At 53.9% G+C, this 19,147-nt stretch overlaps 1 protein-coding gene across 6 annotated transcripts; it reads left to right on the top strand.

Moving 5' to 3' along the window:
* Positions 1 to 549: 549 nt before the first annotated feature.
* On the top strand, positions 550 to 18,450 carry TAOK2 (TAO kinase 2). Of its 6 annotated transcripts, none has more exons than XM_061153163.1 (19): positions 550 to 1,291; positions 4,260 to 4,426; positions 4,609 to 4,680; positions 4,778 to 4,879; positions 5,393 to 5,438; positions 5,552 to 5,648; positions 5,797 to 5,910; positions 6,017 to 6,108; positions 8,149 to 8,242; positions 8,343 to 8,424; positions 9,186 to 9,353; positions 9,515 to 9,775; positions 9,910 to 10,071; positions 11,508 to 11,873; positions 11,959 to 12,162; positions 12,482 to 12,721; positions 15,800 to 16,012; positions 16,949 to 17,131; positions 17,214 to 18,450. In XM_061153163.1, the coding sequence occupies exons 2-19, from the start codon at positions 4,295 to 4,297 to the stop codon at positions 17,733 to 17,735; spliced, it is 3,150 nt and encodes a 1,049-aa protein (XP_061009146.1). In that variant the 5' UTR covers positions 550 to 1,291; positions 4,260 to 4,294; the 3' UTR covers positions 17,736 to 18,450. The 6 variants fall into 6 exon arrangements, with proteins under 6 accessions (XP_061009146.1, XP_061009149.1, XP_061009147.1 ...); XM_061153166.1 differs by lacking the exon at positions 17,214 to 18,450 and adding an exon at positions 16,704 to 16,811 and having other exon boundaries at positions 16,949 to 17,086; XM_061153164.1 differs by lacking the exon at positions 15,800 to 16,012.
* Positions 18,451 to 19,147: the final 697 nt, after the last annotated feature.

Genomic DNA, 19,147 nt, shown 5'->3' with positions numbered 1-19,147 from the left:
GTGGAGGGCCTCAGTCTCCTGATGGGATTTGACAGACTGAGTTTTCCTAGCAAAGATTCCTCGAACTTGGAAGCCCACGCCCAGGCTGGATAGTTACTAACCAGGACAGTCCGTTTTCCCGCCTTTTCCGCGCCCAGCGGCAGTCTTCTCTTACTCCTCCCAACCTCTATTCTGCACGCAGGCGCAGATCACGGCTTCTCATTTCCTTCCACCCGCGCCCCCTCGAAGCTTCCCCTAGCAACAAGCTCAGGCTCCGCGCTAAGGCGGGGCGAACGCATGCGCCGCATCCCTTTCCACCACCAGTTGTCGGACAGCGCGCTGGGCTCCTCCCTCTCTAAGACTAACCCTTCTCCCCGCCTCCTCCCACCCAGGGTCCGCGTGGCGGGGCGCGCGCGCACTCTGGCTGGGTTGCTGCCCAGCTCTGGCAGCAGCAGTAAGGGGAGAGGGGCGGGGCTGCTTCCTTTGGGCCCCGCCCCCCTTGGCCCGGCGTCCTTACGGCGCTTGCGCGCTCCCGCCCGGTCTCCATCTTGGAATTGGGAGGAAGAGGGAGAGGGAGACCGGGACGAGACCAGGGCTGTGGTGCGGAGAGAGGCTGAGACTGAGAAGAGGAGAGGGAGAGAGGGCACGGGGACCGCCCTTCGCTACAATCTTTCAGCTATCCTCGGGAGAGAGAAGGGGAAAGGGAGGCGGCTGGGGCGGGAGTGGGGGCTGTCACCCTCGGACCCCGGCGTGAGAGGGGCCGTGCGGTCGGACGTCCTCGGGTAGGCCCCCTGTCGGTGGCGGAAGACCTGGGGCTCAGTCCCCTGGTCCCGAATTTCCGGGCTTGACCCCGCGCTTCTCAGATATCCGGGTATCAGCCCCTGAGATTCCAGATATCCGGGACTCGGGTCCCAACCTCTCTAAACCTGGGGCTCTGTTTCATAGGATTTCAAAAATCTGGGGTTCAGGACCCTGCGCGCACCAGTGTCCGGGGTTCATTCCCCACGAATTCAGATATCAGATTGAGCCTCCCCCCGTTCACATATCTGGGGTTCAGACCCCACAATCAGAAATCCGGGATTCAGCAACTGTCGCCCTCGAGGAGGAGGAGGACTGGACCGCGAGGTCAGATCAGGTTGTCACCCCCTCCCCTCCAGGGGAGGCTTCCCGGGCCCGCCCCTCAGGAAGGGCGAAAGCCGAGGAAGAGGTGGCGAGGGGAAAGGTCTCCTTGCCCCTCTCCCTGTTTGGCAGAGCCGCTGGAGGACCCCAGGAGGAAGCGGAAGCGCTGGGGCACCACAGTGACCCCTACCAGGTGAGACACGGGGTGCAGGGCCGCGGGTCCCTGTGTCTAGCTTGAGAAGAAAGGGTGCTGCTTTCTGGGAAGCTGGGCCAGGGTAGACACTCTCCTCAGGATGGGGAAGCCAGCTGAGCCAGTGGTCAGCCTCTGGCTAGTCTTGGCTTCTGCTGCCACGTTCTTCCCCTTTCTCTTCCCCTCCTTATATCTAGTTGATGGGGACCTCAGATGACAGGGTCTGTCATGTCACCCGGGGTCACGCCCTACAGTCCTTGAGCTAATCAGATGGGTTTGCACCCTTCTGGTCATCTCCCTGTTCACTTTGCCCCTCACAGCTGCCCCTTCATGATTGTAACTCTCTTTCCTTTGGGGTGTTAATTCCCAGATCTCTGCTCCCCATGGTGGGTCTCCTTATCTGTTCTTTAGGCTTGATCTGGTTGCGTTTTTTTGTCCTTTCTAGGAAGTGTATGTGTACATTTGTGTTTGGGGGTTCTTGGCAGTATTTCCCCTCACCTATTGTTACCTTCCGACCTCTTGATGTGATGGTATAAGTAATCTCATTTGTCAGAGGATTTATCATTTACAAAGTGCTCTAGGTCCATTCTCATGTGATCTCTCCTCCCATTCATCTGGTGGGAGGCTGTTTTATTGCGGTCTTCCCATTTTACAGTTGAGCATATTGAGGCCCAGAGAGGTTGCCCAAGGTCACACAGTGGCAGAATCAGGATTTGAACTCAGGTCCTTGATCAGGTCTTGCCCCTGTTCCATACCTGTCTCTTGTCACCTCTTTTCTTCTATTCCTAGGTTTAGCCAGGGGTCCAGAGTAGAATGGTTTGGGGTGGGATTTAAGAATGGGAGGGAGGAGAACTTCCTTTCCTCAGCCTTTTTCTGAGGGTGGTTCTCAGAACCTTTCCTGATGGGAGGCTCTGGCTCCTGCCTTCTGCCTCATGGATTTCTGTCTCTACTGTGACCTTCATCTTTACCCTGATCCCAGTCTTTGGCCTGGGTTCCTAAGAGGGCTGTGTCTTTGGACAAATGATAGTGATGTCTCTTAACAGTTAAAGCCAAGCTGCCAGGGGGTAGAATGATCCCCAAAGTATTTAAGCCTTGTGGTGATGACTCTGGAGGCAGGGAAAGAAAAATCCATATGCTGAGTGTTTGCATAGTGTTCCTGAGTATGAGATGTCATTTAACATTTCACAACAGCTCCACACTGTAATCCGTTTTACTGAAAAGAAGACCAAGTGTTAAGGAACTTACTCAAAGCCCTGTTGCTGTCCACTGTGGATGAAATGCATTAGTAGTGTAGCTTAGAGTGGACAGGCTTGGGTTTCCTCGTCTCTCGCATGGAGGCAACATTGTCCATTTTAGAAGGTAGTTATGATTTAGCACAGACCTTGGTAATCACTCAGATGTTTGTAATTTGAGGAAGAGGCCCCTTGTGGTGTTTTGCCGGGATCTCTTATATGTGACCTGGGGTGCTTGGTTGGCATTCTTGGCTGGGTGCTGGTAAAGAGGTCAAGAAGATTCCTTTGGCAAGTTGTGAGCACCTGCCTTTGTGTGTGGGTGTGTGGTGGGGGTGAGGGGTGCTTGGCAGGAGAATGGAGAACAGGGCTTGGGGCTGGGCTGAGGGCAGTCAATCAATCTCTCAGGCTATTCTGAGCCCTCTGCACCCTGGGGGCCCACCAGAGTCAGGCTTACTTCTTGCCCTCCAGCTTCCAGTTGGGCTGAGGAGACAAAATTAACAACACAACAGGAAACAATGCACAACAGAATATAATTACATGCTAAATTGTTAGGTGCTTTTAAGGAGCTAGAACTCTGCCCTGGGAGTCCAGTGCCACTGAAAACTCCTTTGTACCTAAATTCCAACAAGTGCTTATCCAGGCGCCTGTCCTGGAATCCCCTGGGGGCTGGGGGGTCTTGACTGATGTATTGCTGGAGTTTTCAATATTTTTTTGACTGTGGACTCTAGAAGCTCTCCCCAAGAGCTGAGGTAGTCAGGGGAGGCTTCCTGCAGGAGGGGACTGAGCTTGGGGTGAGTTTTTGAGAGAGTAAATAAGTACATAGGCCTGACTGGAGAGGAGAAGAGCCTGTTCGCTGGCCTTGGAGAAGTCCTTTCTTTCTATGCCTCAGCGATCTCATCCATGAAATGGTGATAATGATCCTTTCCTTTTTGTTGTATAGGGCTGTTAAAGTAGATAGGGGTAATAGTAACACCTCATAAGGCTGTGGTGAGGGTTGAATGAGATAATGCACAGAAGATGCTTACTACACATGCTCAGTACATCTTTGTGCCGCCAGTGTCCTGTACGTGTGTGATGGGTATGCCATCGGGCTGGACAAGTAAGGCAGCCCAGATTGCAGGCCCACAGAGCCAGATGCCATTTCTTTCCGTCCTCCCGTCTGGACCTCCTGCCACGGCATCCCTGGCCCTTTTTGAGAGTGAGCCTCCTGGCCCCTGTGGGCCAGTACCCACTTGTAACAATGGCCGGATTTCCACTGCCTCCGGCCTGGCTGTTTCCTGCTCTCTCCCAGAGTGTGAGAGGTTGAGGGAGGAGGGGGCCTCCACGCCAAGGGGAACGGGAAGGTGCCTGGAAATATTTGGGGCATGGGACTTGTGGGACAGGACACTTGGGGACATGGGGCTCTAGCTGGGAGGCAGAATCTTTATTCTTGAGGGGAGATCTAGGGGTTATGGGGAAATGAAACTTGTTGAGGGCTGAGGGTGTTGTTGAGGCTGCTGAACTCCCAGTCTTCCTGCAGTTTTAGGGACTTCAGGGACCCAGCCCCCCGTACTCTGGTTGCCAGGGCAACTTCATTATTATTTTTTTTTGAGCTTTGATGTTCCTAATCTCCCCCTGCCCTTCCTTAGTAGTGCCTCCGCCTCGTTGGAACCAGGGAAGAAGGCAGAAACTTGAGGGGCTGGCTCCTTTCTCTCTCTGAGGGCCTGGTCTTTGTTCTAAGGGTCCCTTCTCTTCACCAGGTCAAGCCCCACTCTCAGGGCCCCCAGGGGCCACCATGCCAGCTGGGGGCCGGGCCGGGAGCCTGAAGGACCCTGATGTGGCTGAGCTTTTCTTCAAGGATGACCCAGAAAAGCTCTTTTCTGACCTCCGTGAAATTGGCCATGGCAGCTTTGGAGCTGTGTACTTTGTGAGTTAAAGCTTGGGAGGGTGGGGTAGGGACTGTCTCCCCACTGTGGACCTCCAAACAGCCCTGTATGCTCCTCTCCTCCACTACACCAGCCTTTCCTGCCCTCTCCTACTGGGCCAGCAAGTCTTCTTGCTGCCCTGTGCTTTCTGGGGGCCTTCACTACCTTCTGGTCTGGTCCTTAGGCCCGGGATGTCCGGAATAGTGAGGTGGTGGCCATCAAGAAGATGTCCTACAGTGGAAAGCAGTCAAATGAGGTAGGCTGAGCTTGACAGACTGGGTATGACGCCGAGGACCCCAGTCTTAAGATACAGGCTGAGGAAATCTCTCCTCCCCTTTCTTATCTTCTCTCAGAAATGGCAGGACATCATCAAGGAGGTGCGGTTCCTACAGAAGCTTCGGCATCCCAATACCATTCAGTACCGGGGCTGTTACCTGAGGGAGCACACAGCTTGGGTGAGCTAGCCCCCGACTCTGCCCTCATCATCTTTGCCAGTACTCAGTGATCCTTATCCTGGTCTAGTGTCCTTATCCTGGTCTAGTCTCCGAGGTGGGCCCTATTCAGGGTGTTGTCATGCAGATCTTGGGAGGAAGGAAATCTCTCCCAACCTCTTTAGTCCTCAGACAAACTCATAAGTCATATTATGCATCCAGAGGGAGAGGCTGAAGAGTGTCATAGCCTGTTAGCAGTTGAAGTGGGGCACATGGGCTGGAGGAGCAGGAGATTGAATGATGGGATTCAGCTGCTGGTGGTAGTGATGTCTTGGGCTCTTTCTAAAGGAGGTCCTAACTCCAGGGACTTCCCCCACCTTTTTGTTTCCTCAGTTGTCCTTTCTCCCTGTTATCACCCGGGGGGCTTTGCTTGAGTAGTGGGTAGGCAAGGAAGCCCTCTGTTTTGGATCTCTCCCCGAGCGAGCTAGGCCAGGAGTGGCCAGGTCCGCTGATCTCTGACCCTTGACCCTTCTATAGCTGGTGATGGAGTATTGCCTGGGTTCAGCTTCTGACCTTCTGGAAGGTAAGTGATTCTTTGGCCAACAAGTGGGAGAAGGGAGAAGGGCAGAGAAGCTATAGGGGACGGGTAAAGGGGAAGTAGTTCCAGCCCCACCGTGGCCTCCCTTTACTCCCCAGTGCACAAGAAGCCCCTTCAGGAGGTGGAGATTGCAGCTGTGACCCACGGGGCCCTTCAGGGCCTGGCTTATCTGCACTCCCACAACATGATCCATAGGTACGAGCAGCACTGGTGATGGCTGGGAGGGAGGGAGTGCTCTGTATACCACCCCTCCTTGTGCTGGGTTGTAGTCTTCTTGGCCAAAGCCCCTGCCCAGCAGCCTGCCTGAGATGCATGTCTTACCCCTGTGCTTTGCCTTCGGCAGGGATGTGAAGGCTGGAAACATCCTACTGTCAGAGCCAGGCTTGGTGAAACTGGGGGACTTTGGCTCTGCATCCATCATGGCACCTGCCAACTCCTTCGTGGGCACCCCGTACTGGTGAGCGGGAGTGGTGGCGAATGGAGAGAGCTCTTGGGGTGTTGGGAGCAGGAGTTGGCAGGGTCTGGGCGGGTGATTAGCCTCTCTCTCCTGACCATTCTCCCAGGATGGCTCCAGAAGTGATCCTGGCGATGGATGAGGGACAGTACGATGGCAAGGTGGATGTCTGGTCCTTAGGCATAACCTGCATCGAGCTGGGTAAGGACATTCACCTCTGCTCCTTTACCCTCTTTTCTCTCCATTCCTTTCTCTTTTTCTTACTTTATCCCCACACTATCCCATCCTCTGAGGCTCCCAGGCACCTGTCCATTTTGAGGACCCTTGATCCCCAGTACAAGCAGCTGTCAAACCCTGCCATTTCTTAGACCAAAAGATTTCATAGCATTCATCTTTTCCTGTCCACTACGCTAGTTCTAAATCTTTTTTTGAGCACCCACTGTGTGCCATGCACTGTGCTAGTAGGTTCTGAGGGTACAGCAGTGAATGAGGTTCCTGCTTTCTTAGAACTTACATTCAAGTGGGGGAAGTAGGTATTTTTTCTGTCTATGTGAAAAAAAGCTGAATGGAAATGATACAGGAACAGTACAACCAGAAAACAAGGGACTTGACCTAGTTAGGGGCTGAGGAAGGTCTTCTTGTAGCAGAGATGTCTAAACAGAGCCACACAACAAATAATAGGTAACTGTTGGAAGACTTGTAGAGAAAAGCAGCATTACAGACAGAGAATGAGGAGCAGGCCTGGGGAGCTGAGACTAGCTTTAGTTGGTGGCAAAGAGCAGTGAGTGATAAGGCCAAAGAGCTCGGTTCAGTGAGTTCATGAGGTCTTGAAGCCCTGTTGAGGTTCTCTTTTCTGCCAGCCAATGATATTGCAACAACTGTTTTAGGGAGAAAATATTTGTAAGCACACCCCCACCCCCACCCCACCACACACACAAGTACCAGGCACAAAATAGGTGCCCAAGAAGGAGATGCTTTTAGTTACTCTTAACAACAACTTCCTGTCATGCTCTTTCCCACTGCCAGTCTCTTCTTCCTTCCATTCTCTTTTACATCAGAGATGTGCTGTTGTTTTCTCTCCACCTCAGATTCTCCCGGTTGCCTTCAAGACTGAAGCTATCCCCGTTCTTACTTACACCAAGCTTAAGGCTCTTGCTTCCTAAAGGCTGGCTTTCCCCTTTACAAGCTCCACCCCTAAGTGTCCTATGAATATTTCCTGTTAATTACCTTTGTACCCTGTCCTTGGCCTGAGGTTGGAGATTTGAACTTGCCTTTCCCTCTATCTACACAGTTACCGTTTAAGGCCGTGAACGGATAGGCGATGGAAGTATGTGAAGCAGGCCAGTATAAGAAAAATCTAGAGCTATCCATTTTATTGCTAATTTTTGGTACAGAAATGTGCACAGAAAACTATATTATAGAAAAAAAAATCAATCTTGATTGTAAATGGCAACTGATAACTCAGCACTATGGAGGGAGACTAAGGCAAACTGGAGGTTGCTGTTCCCAGGAGAACAGGCAGCTCTATTGTTTAGCACCAGCCCATTGTTATGCAGGAATGTAGGCTTCATTTTACCAGATCTAATTTTTTTAAAAAAGAAACTGGAAATTTAGGTTATTTCGTTGCTAGTGTCAGAATTTAAAAATCATTGTTGAGGCCCAAACCAAAACAATACAAAACATTTGTCTGGGCCACAAGGGGCTTCTTGCTTGCAACTTCTGAACTGAGGCCTATCTCCATTATTCCTTTTTCCAAACAAGCTTCCCTGAAACTCCTGCAAATGGACTAGCTTGAAGGCCTGGCTTCCCACCCATTTACTGTTTTGCTCTTAGGCCAGTTATTAGCACTTTGAACTTGATGTTATTTGTTCAGTCTCACTTAACCTTCTCTGTTAGACTGGAAATTCCTTGAAAACAGGGCCTGTTTATCTACACAAGTGTTTTGCTCTCATTGGGCATCTGGTAAATACTGGGCTGGCAAGTGAATGTCTTCCCTCTGCCTTTGTGGTGCATTTGCGTGTGTTGTTTTCTCTGATCTCTGTTCTACCCACGTGCAGTGGAAAGGCTGGATGTTGCATCTTAAGAGAGGAAGGAATTGATTCAGGTTACGGGATTTGCTTAGGGTCAGGGAATGAGGAAGTCGGGGAGCGGGAGTGTGGACCACAGTCTTCTGATTTCAAGTTTAGTCTCCTCTGCCCACCTGCCACCTCTCACTTTCTCCCCCTTTACCTTTTTCTGTAGCGGAACGGAAACCACCACTGTTTAACATGAATGCGATGAGTGCCTTATACCACATTGCACAGAACGAGTCCCCCGTGCTCCAGTCAGGACACTGGTGAGGACTGGGGTTTCTGGGCCCAGGGGTTAGGCCACAGGGGTAAGGCTGCCTGACTCATGCCCTCCCCACCCCACCCTTACCCTCCTGTGACTTCTAGGTCTGAGTACTTCCGGAATTTTGTCGACTCCTGCCTTCAGAAAATCCCTCAAGACAGACCAACCTCAGAGGTTCTTCTGAAGGTGAGGGCTCACTGACATAGCATTCTCCTAGAACTGAAGTTTGTTGGAATCACAGAAACCCCTCAGTGAAAGTAGTGATTCCTGATTCTTCCTCTACCAAGAACTTCATTTATGAATTCCCACACCCATCCCTAGTGCCCAGTGGACTCTGTTTTGCAAGAGTTTGTCTAGGAGACTGCCTTTATTAAGTGATAATTTGTTTTCACGTCTTTCATTAATCAAAGATATATATAATTGCAAGTCAGAGCTTCTCATCAGCGTGCGATAACCAGGGTTACCATACTGATCTAATGTAATTTAAGCCAGAAGCCTATGTAACCTTGTCGTGGGTAAATGTATGATTTCCCTAGGTGTTTTTCAAGGTATCAAAAATAGAGGGGCCCCCATTCCTTCAGAGATCCATGGGGCCCTAGGACCCCTAGTTGGGAACTGTCTAGTTTGACCCACTTATTTTATAATTGTGGGATGCCTTGTGAGGCCCAGAGAAGCCTCATGACATGTCCAGGGGCACAGAGTACTTTGAAGACCTAGACTAGAATCCAGATCTCTGTCTGTTCTCGCCTGGAGGAACAAGAGTGTCTGGGGAGTAGAGATTGGGTGGTAAAAATTAATGTGGGAGGAGGGCTTGGGACAAGGCCAGCATCAGCCTATGGTGGGCACGGCCCCAGGGGAGTGCCTCAGGCCAGAGGGAATGCCAGGATCCATGGGATGTTGGGGTGCGGGGATGCTTGGCAGCAGGTCTCGGTGTTCTCTTCCCCCAGCACCGCTTTGTGCTCCGTGAGCGGCCACCCACAGTCATCATGGACCTTATCCAGAGGACCAAGGATGCTGTTCGGGAGCTGGACAACCTGCAGTACCGCAAGATGAAGAAAATACTGTTCCAGGAGGCGCCCAATGGCCCTGGCGCAGAGGCCCCAGAAGAGGAGGAGGTGACCCAGGGTGCCCTGCCACCATCTTCATCATCATGTTGTACTTGCCTCTGAGCAGCTGCTTGGTCCCGCTCCCCCACCCCTCTTCATACCCTCTGTCTCCCTGTGCACTTGCCTTGCCCTTCGCCTTCCCTTCCCAACAGCCCATGTCCTGTCCACAGGAGGCAGAGCCCTACATGCACCGGGCTGGGACGCTGACCAGTCTAGAAAGTAGCCATTCAGTGCCCAGCATGTCCATCAGCGCCTCCAGCCAGAGCAGCTCAGTCAACAGCCTGGCAGATGCCTCTGATAATGAGGAGGAGGAAGAGGAGGAGGAGGAAGAGGAGGAGGAGGAAGAAGGCCCTGAAGCCCGGGAGATGGCCATGATGCAGGAGGGGGAGCACACAGTCACCTCCCACAGCTCCATCATCCACCGGCTGCCGGTATGCAGCTCTCCCTTAGTAGGCTTGACAAGCCACAGGGCCCTGCTCCAAGTGTGACTGGGTCTTCAGGGAACTCTCTCTGGACCCTCTGACCTCTGAGACTTGGGCATTCCTTCCACCGTCTCTTCCTCTAGGGCTCTGATAACCTCTATGATGACCCCTACCAGCCAGAGATGACTCCAGGGCCTCTCCAGCCACCTGCAGCCCCAGCTCCCACCTCTACCACCTCTTCTGCCCGCCGACGGGCCTACTGCCGCAACAGGGACCACTTTGCCACCATCCGTACTGCCTCCCTGGTAAGCACAGCCATCCTGGGTACCCCCGCCCCCCAGACTATTTAAGTTCAGAAATGGCTTTCTTCCTGTGGGGTGTGATTAAGTCCAGATTCCAGACTCTGTTGCTGTCACTTCCTTCTTACCTCTACTGTCTCACCTAAATCCTCCCCTCTCGCCTCCCTTCTCTCAGTAGACTGTTTTGGTCACGTTGCCCAGCTCTCACCCTGTCTTTGTGGCTAGACTTGAACAGCATCTCCTGGTGTGTCTTCCCAGGCTCCTGGCCAGCCAGGTGCTTCGTGTCCTGTGCTGTGATGCTCCTGAACAGCATGGGGACAGGTCTGCTGGATTCTGTGCCCCTAGAGAGCAGAGATGATGTATAGGTATCTGCCTGTACCAGTAATTGGCTTGCCGGCCCCCACACCTGCCTCTATTTAATCCTTCCAGCTTTTCTGGGAGGGTGAGGATATGATTCCATTTAAGAGATGACATAGTTGTGACTCAGAAGGGCTCCCTTTGGTAGTTCTCAAATTCTGTAACCAGTGTCTTGGTCCTCTCCTAAAATAAAGGCATGGCGTTTTAGTTTTTTTTTTTTCTCAGCTCATAGGAAAACTATGTTTTTGTCTATAATTTTAGTAGACTTTTAGATTACGTTCTTATTTAGCTGTTGACAGTCCTCTTGGAGGCCATTGGTTGGTCTATTACGTTCTTTTACCCTCTGCTTACAACTGGTTGTTCTGCTAGGATAACTCTTCAGACCCTCTGATGCTTGGTGCTTTGTGGTACTGTGCAGGAGGTCTGGGATTTGCAGGGATTTGGCCACCTAAACTAGTTTGGGGCCATTGACATAGCCTTTGAACAATGGCATCTGAGTTCTAACTTCAGATGAGGGCATCCAGGTCCAGTGTTCTTGTCATCCAGCATCCCATGGTCTGCCTCCATACCTGGGCTGTAAATGGTCTTCAGTGTTTGCTGAAGAGGAAGGAACAATCACTTTCTAGTTCAGAGTGTTCTAGATACTATTACATAGGTATCAAACTTAATCTCCACAGCCCCATATGAGGAGGTGTTATTGTCTCCTGTAACAGAATTGAGGCTTAGCAGCATTAACTTTCTTGAAGTCACATGGTTAGGAAGTGGCAGAGCTGGAGGTCTGGGCCCAGGTCTGTCTTGATTACTCTTTTCAGTCAATCTGAATTGTCCCTACTTTTAGACAAAACCCTATGTTCAATCCCTTTTCTTGTCTGATGCGGTCACACCAACCCATGAGGGAGATGATGTCTCCATTCTCCAGTAGAGGTGGCAGGCTCAGAGAGGTTAAGTGAGGAAGGTACCAAATGAGAATTAAACCCTTGCATCTAAAACTCATGTTCTTGCCCATACATCACGAAGACTGTGTGTGTGTTAATAACACGGGGGCCAGAGCTGCTCCCCACTCCTCATCCTTTCTCCTTCCCCAGGTCAGCCGTCAGATTCAGGAGCATGAGCAGGACTCAGCCCTGCGGGAGCAGCTGAGTGGCTATAAGAGGATGCGACGACAGCACCAGAAACAGCTGCTGGCGTTGGAGTCACGGCTGAGGGGTGAGCGTGAGGAGCACAGTGCGCGGCTGCAGCGGGAGCTCGAGGCACAGCGGGCTGGCTTTGGGGCTGAGGCCGAAAAGCTGTCCCGGCGGCACCAGGCCATCGGGGAGAAGGAGGCGCGAGCCGCTCAGGCCGAGGAGCGGAAGTTCCAGCAGCACATCCTTGGGCAGCAGAAGAAGGAGCTGGCCGCCCTGCTGGAGGCGCAGAAACGAACCTACAAACTGCGGAAGGAGCAGCTGAAGGAGGTGGGTTTGGGCCGCAGCTGTGGGTGGGGTTGGTCGGGGGTGAGGCAGACCCTGACCCCCTGGCTCTCCCACTGCCCTTTCCTAGGAACTCCAGGAGAACCCCAGCACCCCCAAGAGGGAGAAGGCTGAGTGGCTTTTGCGGCAGAAGGAGCAGCTACAGCAGTGCCAGGCAGAGGAGGAGGCTGGGCTGCTGCGGCGGCAGCGCCAGTACTTTGAGCTGCAGTGTCGTCAGTACAAGCGCAAGATGCTGCTGGCACGCCACAGCCTAGACCAGGACCTGCTACGAGAGGTAGGCCTCCCCCTCCCCCGGTCGCCTCCCAGGTCCCAGACTCCTGCCCTGTTTCATTTGCCTCACTTGGGACCGTCTTTCCTCTCTGCCCTCATTCATGTTGTGGGTCGGCTTCTCTTCAGCATCTCTGACTTCTCATGCCCACCAGACCTTGCTCTAGATCCAACCTGCCAGGAGCTTGGCACCCTTTCCCCTTTCCCCCACACCCCTCATCTCCCCACCCTCAGTTCCCTTACCAAGGAGTCCTGGGGCTCCCGTTTCCTTGACACTCACAAGGCTTCCTAACCCCTTTCTGGGCCCTGTCTCCCTTTTGCCTCAGGACTTGAACAAGAAGCAGACACAGAAGGACTTGGAGTGTGCGTTGCTGCTGCGGCAGCACGAGGCCACGCGGGAGCTGGAGCTCCGGCAGCTGCAGGCCGTGCAGCGCACTCGGGCTGAGCTCACCCGCCTGCAGCACCAGACGGAGCTGGGCAACCAGCTGGAGTACAATAAGCGGCGTGAGCAGGAGTTGCGGCAGAAGCACGCGGCCCAGGTTCGCCAGCAGCCCAAGAGCCTCAAAGTACGTGCAGGCCAGCGTCCCCCGGGCCTCCCGCTCCCCGTTCCTGGGGCTGTGGGACCACCTAACACAGGCGCCCTTAGAGAAGAGCAGCCCTGCTCACCTGGCCAGGAGGCAGTCCTGGACCAAAGAATGCTGGGAGAGGAGGAGGAAGCAGTTCCAGAGAGAAGGATTCTGGGGAAGGAAGGGGCTGCCTTGGAGCCAGAGGAGCAGAGGATACTGGGGGAAGAGTCAGGAACTGCTAGCCCCTGTCCACAAAACCATGAGAGTTTGGTTGATGAGGAGGTTTGGGGGCTACCTGAGGAGGATACAGAGGAGCTTAGAGTGCCATCCCCAGCACCGCAGGAGAGGAGCATTGTGGGCCAGGAGGCATCGGTGGAATGGAGGTTGTGGGGGAAGGAGGATGGCAGCCTCTTGGGTGAGGAGTTTGAGCTTGACTGGGTCCAGGGTCCAGCACTGACCCCAGTCCCTGAGGAGGAAGAGGAAGAGGAGGAGGGGGCTCCATTTAGGACCCCAAGGGATCCTGGAGATGGTTGTCCCTCACCAGACATCCCCCCGGAACCCCCTCCAACACATTTGAGGCCAGGCACTACTAGCCAGCTCCCTGGACTCCTGTCCCATGGCCTCCTGGCTGGACTCTCCTTTGCAGTGGGGTCCTCCTCGGGCCTCTTGCCCCTATTACTGCTGCTGCTGCTCCCATTGCTGGCGGCCCAGGGTGGGGGCGGCCTGCAGGCAGCCCTGCTGGCCCTTGAGGTGGGGCTGGTGGGCCTGGGGGCCTCCTACCTACTTCTTTGTACAGCTCTGCACCTGCCCCCCAGTCTGTTCCTACTCCTGGCTCAGGGCACCGCACTGGGGGCCGTCCTCAGTCTGAGCTGGCGCCGAGGCCTCCTGGGTGTCCCTCTGGGCCTTGGGGCTGCCTGGCTCCTCGCCTGGCCAGGCCTGGCTCTACCTCTGGCAGCTCTGGCAGCAGGGGGCAAATGGGTGCGACAGCAGGGCCCCCGGATGCGCCGGGGTATCTCTCGACTCTGGTTGCGGGCTCTGCTGCGCCTGTCACCCATGGTCTTCCGGGCCCTGCAGGGCTGCGGGGCTGTGGGGGACCGGGGCCTATTTGCACTCTACCCCAAGACCAACAAGGATGGTTTCCGCAGCCGTATTCCTGTCCCTGGGCCCCGACGGGGTAATCCTCGCACTGCCCGACACCCACTAGCCCTTTTGGCCAGGTTTTGGGCCCTGTGCAAGGGCTGGAACTGGCGCCTGGCCCGGGCCAGTCAAAGTTTAGCCACCCGCCTGCCCCCCTGGGCTGTCCACACACTGGCCAGTTGGGGCCTGCTTCGGGGTGAGCGGCCCAGCCGTATCCCCCGGCTGCTTCCACGCAGCCAGCGCCGGATGGGCTCTCCTGCCTCCCACCAGCCACCACCAGGGATGCTCGTTGGGCGGAGACCCCGAGCCCGCCAGTCCCGGGCCCTGCCTCCCTGGAGGTGACCACCTCCTGCTCCTCCCCAGCCCAAATCCAGAGCATTGAGCACTTTATCTCCCACTACTCAGTGAAGTTTCTCCATTCCCTGGCCTCTCCTCCCATTCACCCCACACCCCACACCTCACCCCCAGCCCTGCAGCCTCTAGACAGGCAGCCTCCCCCGTGGAGCCCGGAGACGATACTTTGTGTTCTCCTGATGCTCCTCCCCACCCTAAGTTATTGCTGTTCTCCCCCTGTGTGTGTGCTCATCCTCACCCTCATCGACTCAGGCCTGGGGCCAGGGGTGGCAATGGGTGGGAAGTCATGTTTTTTTTTTTTTTTTCTCTCTTTGATTTTGTTTTTCTGTCTCCCTTCCAACCTGTCCCCTTTCCCCCACCAAAAAAAAAAAAGAAAAAGACAAACACAAATAAAATATCTGAGCGGAACTGTACCTTTGGCCCAGGCTGCCTCTGTCTGCTTTGTCCTGCCGCCTAGCCTCCCTGGTATGCCCCCAGTCTGGACCCTTGGCCCCCAGTTCCATGACCTTTTCACCCCATCTACGTTATCTCAACCCGTTTCACTCCTCAGCCTCATCTTCTCTACCTTCATAGCTTCATTGCACCATGACCACTACCAGCTGGGCAGGGCTGGGCCCCTGTTGAGCTGCTTGGTCCCACGGTTCCTCTGTATGTGGATTCCTCCCAGGGAGTGCTTAGGTCCTGGGTCCTTTCGTCCTCATTCACTGCCTTTTCTCCCAACCCACTCCCTGTGTGGTTCCCGTCTGTCTGGGAGCTGAGTTTCTCTCCTGGCATCAGGGCTGGGGGATGGGACTGCAAACCTTCCCCAGTAGGGGGTGGTGAGTTTGGGGGCCCAAAAGTGTGGGGGCCGTGGAAATGGGATTGGTTGTGGGCTTGGAGTGGGAGCTGAGTGCACAAGGGCCGGGCTGGAATGTGGAGGTCTGGTCAGGGTGGCAGCTGCTGGCCTGTTGAACTTGTCAGGCCCTTCCTGGCCACCGCCTTTGCCCCTTTCCCTTGTGTGGCCCAAAACGGGGCCACCCTTTCTTACCCATTTCTTGGCTTGGTGCTTATCCTTCTTCCCTCCCTCTGACCCTGAGGTGATGAACCTGGGACTTCCTCTGTCTTTCCTCAGCTTTGTTGCTGTCTTCCATGGGTGTGTTGAGTGACTTGGTTTTCTCACTCATGTATATTCTGTATCTGCTCACAGGCATCTGTCTCTAGGTCATATTTTCTTCCTCCTCTGCATGGTCAAAACTTCTTGTGTGCACTCAGTACTTGAAAGATTCTCAGTTCCCTCTTCATGAACTCTCCTGCTGTTTCTTGTGAGTTGTCCACCCAACTCTGAACATGTTCTTGGAAACTGTCTTGTTCTCTTTGCGTCTTTTGCCCATTGAGCATCTTCTTGATCTCTCTCCACACAACACCATCTCTCCATGTCTGTCTGTATACAGCTCCCCCGCCCCCTCTGTCTAACATGTTTTCTGTTTCTCTCCCTCTCCCTGTCTCTGCTGCTGTCTCCTCTCCTCCTCTCTTTCTTCTCCCCTCTCCCCTGGTTGTTCCTCCTCCTCCCCCCTGCCCCCATCTCCCTTTGGTCCGTCCACTGCATAGTCTAAGGAGCTGCAGATCAAGAAGCAGTTCCAGGAGACGTGTAAGATCCAGACTCGGCAGTACAAGGCTCTGCGGGCCCACTTGCTGGAGACCACGCCCAAAGCTCAGCACAAGAGCCTCCTTAAGCGGCTCAAGGAAGAACAGACCCGCAAGCTGGCAATCCTAGCCGAGCAGTACGACCAGTCCATCTCAGAGATGCTCAGCTCACAGGCGGTGAGGCCTGGGGTCCGGGGAGGGAGCATGGTGGAGATTGGCCTTTGTATTTCCTGCTTAGCTGTGAACACTGGAAGTCGGGAGTGTAGAGACAGAGAGGGCTTTTTGTTCTTGGGAAGCTCAGATACTCTCCCACTGTTGGGATTCTCTGCAATGGTTTTATTATTATTTCTCTTTAAGTATTTTCTTAAGGTCTTGACAAAGCCAGCTTGCCTACTCCACCGAGAACCACCAAGGAAAGAATGGCTGTACTTTTTTCCTGGGCCTGAGTTAGTTTAATGTGTGAACAGGGAGCAAATCAAAATGAGTGTGGCCTTCAGGCCAGTTTGGAGGGTTTTGAAGGTTGCTGTTAGTGATCACATGACACTGGAATGGGTCACTTAAAAGAACACAGTATAAAAAGTAAAAGTGTCCTTATTCATTTGCCATTCCCTCACCTAATCCCACCTCTCAGAGGTAATTGTTAGTGTATTAGATTTTTTTTTCCTATGCATATTTGGAAAATTATATTAAAAATTTAAACCAAAATGGAATCATACTTTGCAAACTGTCCTCTTAACTTTTTCCACCTAATATTTCTTGGACATCTTTCCGTGTCAGTACATGTCTCATTTTTTTAAGAGCATAGAATTTTCCATGGTATGGATGTACCACAATTTATTTAACCCATCCCTTATTGGTGGACATTTAGGTTGTTTCCAGTATTTTGCTATTACAACGCTTCAGTGAACATCTGCGAGCACATGTGCAAGTATACGTGGGGGATAAATTCCTGGAAGTGTAATTGCTGTGTCACAGGGTATGACGACCTTTCATTCTGATAGATGTTGAGACTGGCTGCTTCTTGAAACCTTAGGGCCCAGGCCTACTGGGGCAGGGGAGGATTTGTGGGGGTCGGGGAGGAGGCCCTTAAAACTTGTTCTTCCTGATCTCTAGCTGCGGCTTGATGAAACCCAGGAAGCAGAGTTCCAGGCCCTTCGGCAGCAGCTGCAACAAGAGCTGGAGCTGCTCAATGCTTACCAGAGCAAGATAAAGATCCGCACAGAGAGTCAGCATGAACGGGAGCTACGGGAGCTGGAGCAGAGAGTAGCCCTGAGGCGGGCCCTGCTGGAGCAGCGGGTGAGAGGGCTGGGCTTCCAGGATGGGCTGGGGAGGGCAGCCCCCATCCTGGACCCTCTAACCTCTCTTCTGGGTACCCCAGGTGGAAGAGGAGCTGCTGGCCCTGCAGACAGGGCGCTCCGAGCGAATCCGGAGTTTGCTTGAGCGGCAGGCCCGTGAGATCGAGGCTTTCGATGCGGAGAGCATGAGGCTAGGCTTCTCCAGTATGGCTCTGGGGGGCATCCCAGCTGAGGCTGCTGCCCAGGGCTATCCTGCTCCACCCCCTGCCCCCGCCTGGCCCTCCCGGCCGGTTCCCCGTTCAGGGGCACACTGGAGCCATGGCCCTCCTCCACTGGGCATGCCGCCCCCGGCCTGGCGTCAGCCTGCTCTCTTGGCTCCCCCCGGTCCCCCAAACTGGCTGGGGCCCCCGGCACAGAGTGGCACCCCCCGTGGTGGAGCCCTGCTGCTGCTAAGAAATAGCCCTCAGCCCCTGCGGCGAGCAGCCTCGGGGGGCAGTGGCAGTGACAGTGTGGGCCCGCCTGCTGCTGCAGTGCCTGGGCCCCTGAGCCGCAGCACCAGTGTAGCTTCCCACATCCTCAATGGTTCCTCCCACTTCTATTCCTGAAGTACAAGGTGGATGTGAGCAGATGAATGAGGCAGGGGTGGGTGGAGCCTGATCCTGGAGGGCTGTAAGCCTGAGGTCCACCCAAGGGTGGGGGATAGGATGTTGGCTCCAGCTCCTCCCCTCAGACCTCATCTCATGAGCTTCTTGGGCTGGCCGGTGGCCCAAGGCCAGCTTGGGCATAGGTGCCTCAAGGCTGGCCGGGAGCCCTTGCCTCCCCACCATGGTGCCAGGGTTTCTCTCCATCACGGCCTCGGGAAAGGAGGGAGATATGCGTGTCAAATATTTATCTAGTCCCCTGGGGGAGGGGGAAGGGTGGGTCTAGATATATTATATAAAGAGAACTATACTACCCCCTGGAGTGGGGCCATGGACTGGGGACACCAGGCCCCCAGACTTGGGATGTGGCAGAGCAGGTCTGGGGCCTGGGAGGGAAGAACCGGAGGAAAAGACCTTCCTGAAAGGAGATCAGGATGGGGTCTTGGGGTCAGGATGCCTGGGTCTCTCCATTCCCCCGTTGCTGTCTGACGTCCTGTGCCGTCTTGTCCTTTTATCTTTTTTTTTAATTGAGATCAGAGCTGGGGCAGGTAAACAAGATAAAAACCTTGGAAGGGGCTGTTCCCGGGCCTGGGGGCAGTCATGAGAGCCCCTCCCAGCTATGGGGCTGGCACAGAGCCCTACAGCAAGCTTTTAATAAACTGTTGGTTATTCTGACAGATCCCAGGACTCACCTTTTCTGTCTTAACGTGTGTAAAGGAATGCTGAGTGGCAGCTGACAGTGTCACTTCAACTCACTGGGTTGTGTGAACTAAGGATTTCAGTGACTTCATTGACTTTGGACATGACTGAATCTAGGTCTTCAGAGGAAGCTATCAGTCCCTGGACCTCTGCTTCCCTTTGCTTTGGCTTCAGATTTTCAAAAGGTTCACCTCACCCACAAGCCCCTGGCACCTCCAGGCTTACAGCTTACTAACAACCTCAACAGTTAAGAATTCCAGCAGTCCTGAAGTGACTCCATTGGTTTGATCTGTAGCCAGAGACCTCGGGTGCTCCAGTTGGTCAGGTTTAGATCTTGTACCCACCCCTTTAAAGACTGAAAGAGTCAGCCCATGAACTAAGTGGCTGTTTCCAGGAGGGGGAAGAAAGACATAAACAACAGCTGTTCCCCAGTCCTTTCTGTGTTTCACATTCTTCTTAAGGCCAGTTATTCAGATCCTCCTCCAAGCTAGGCGTTAGTTTATCAGACAGCTAAAAAGCAGGGTGGCCAGAGGTGCCCACTGATCAGGCTGGAGGAAGGAGCCACACTCTTCTCGAGTCAAGACTGGAGGCTGGGACTTCTTTTGGAGAATCAGAGAAAGTAAAGGGAATCAGACCAGGGGACAGTGGCTGCTCCTCAGCTTCCTGGACAGGGGTTA

Source organism: Dama dama, chromosome 10 (genome assembly GCF_033118175.1).
Source record: "Dama dama isolate Ldn47 chromosome 10, ASM3311817v1, whole genome shotgun sequence".
NCBI classification, from domain to species: Eukaryota; Metazoa; Chordata; class Mammalia; order Artiodactyla; family Cervidae; genus Dama; species Dama dama.
This window is presented reverse-complemented; position numbering and strand designations above follow the sequence as displayed.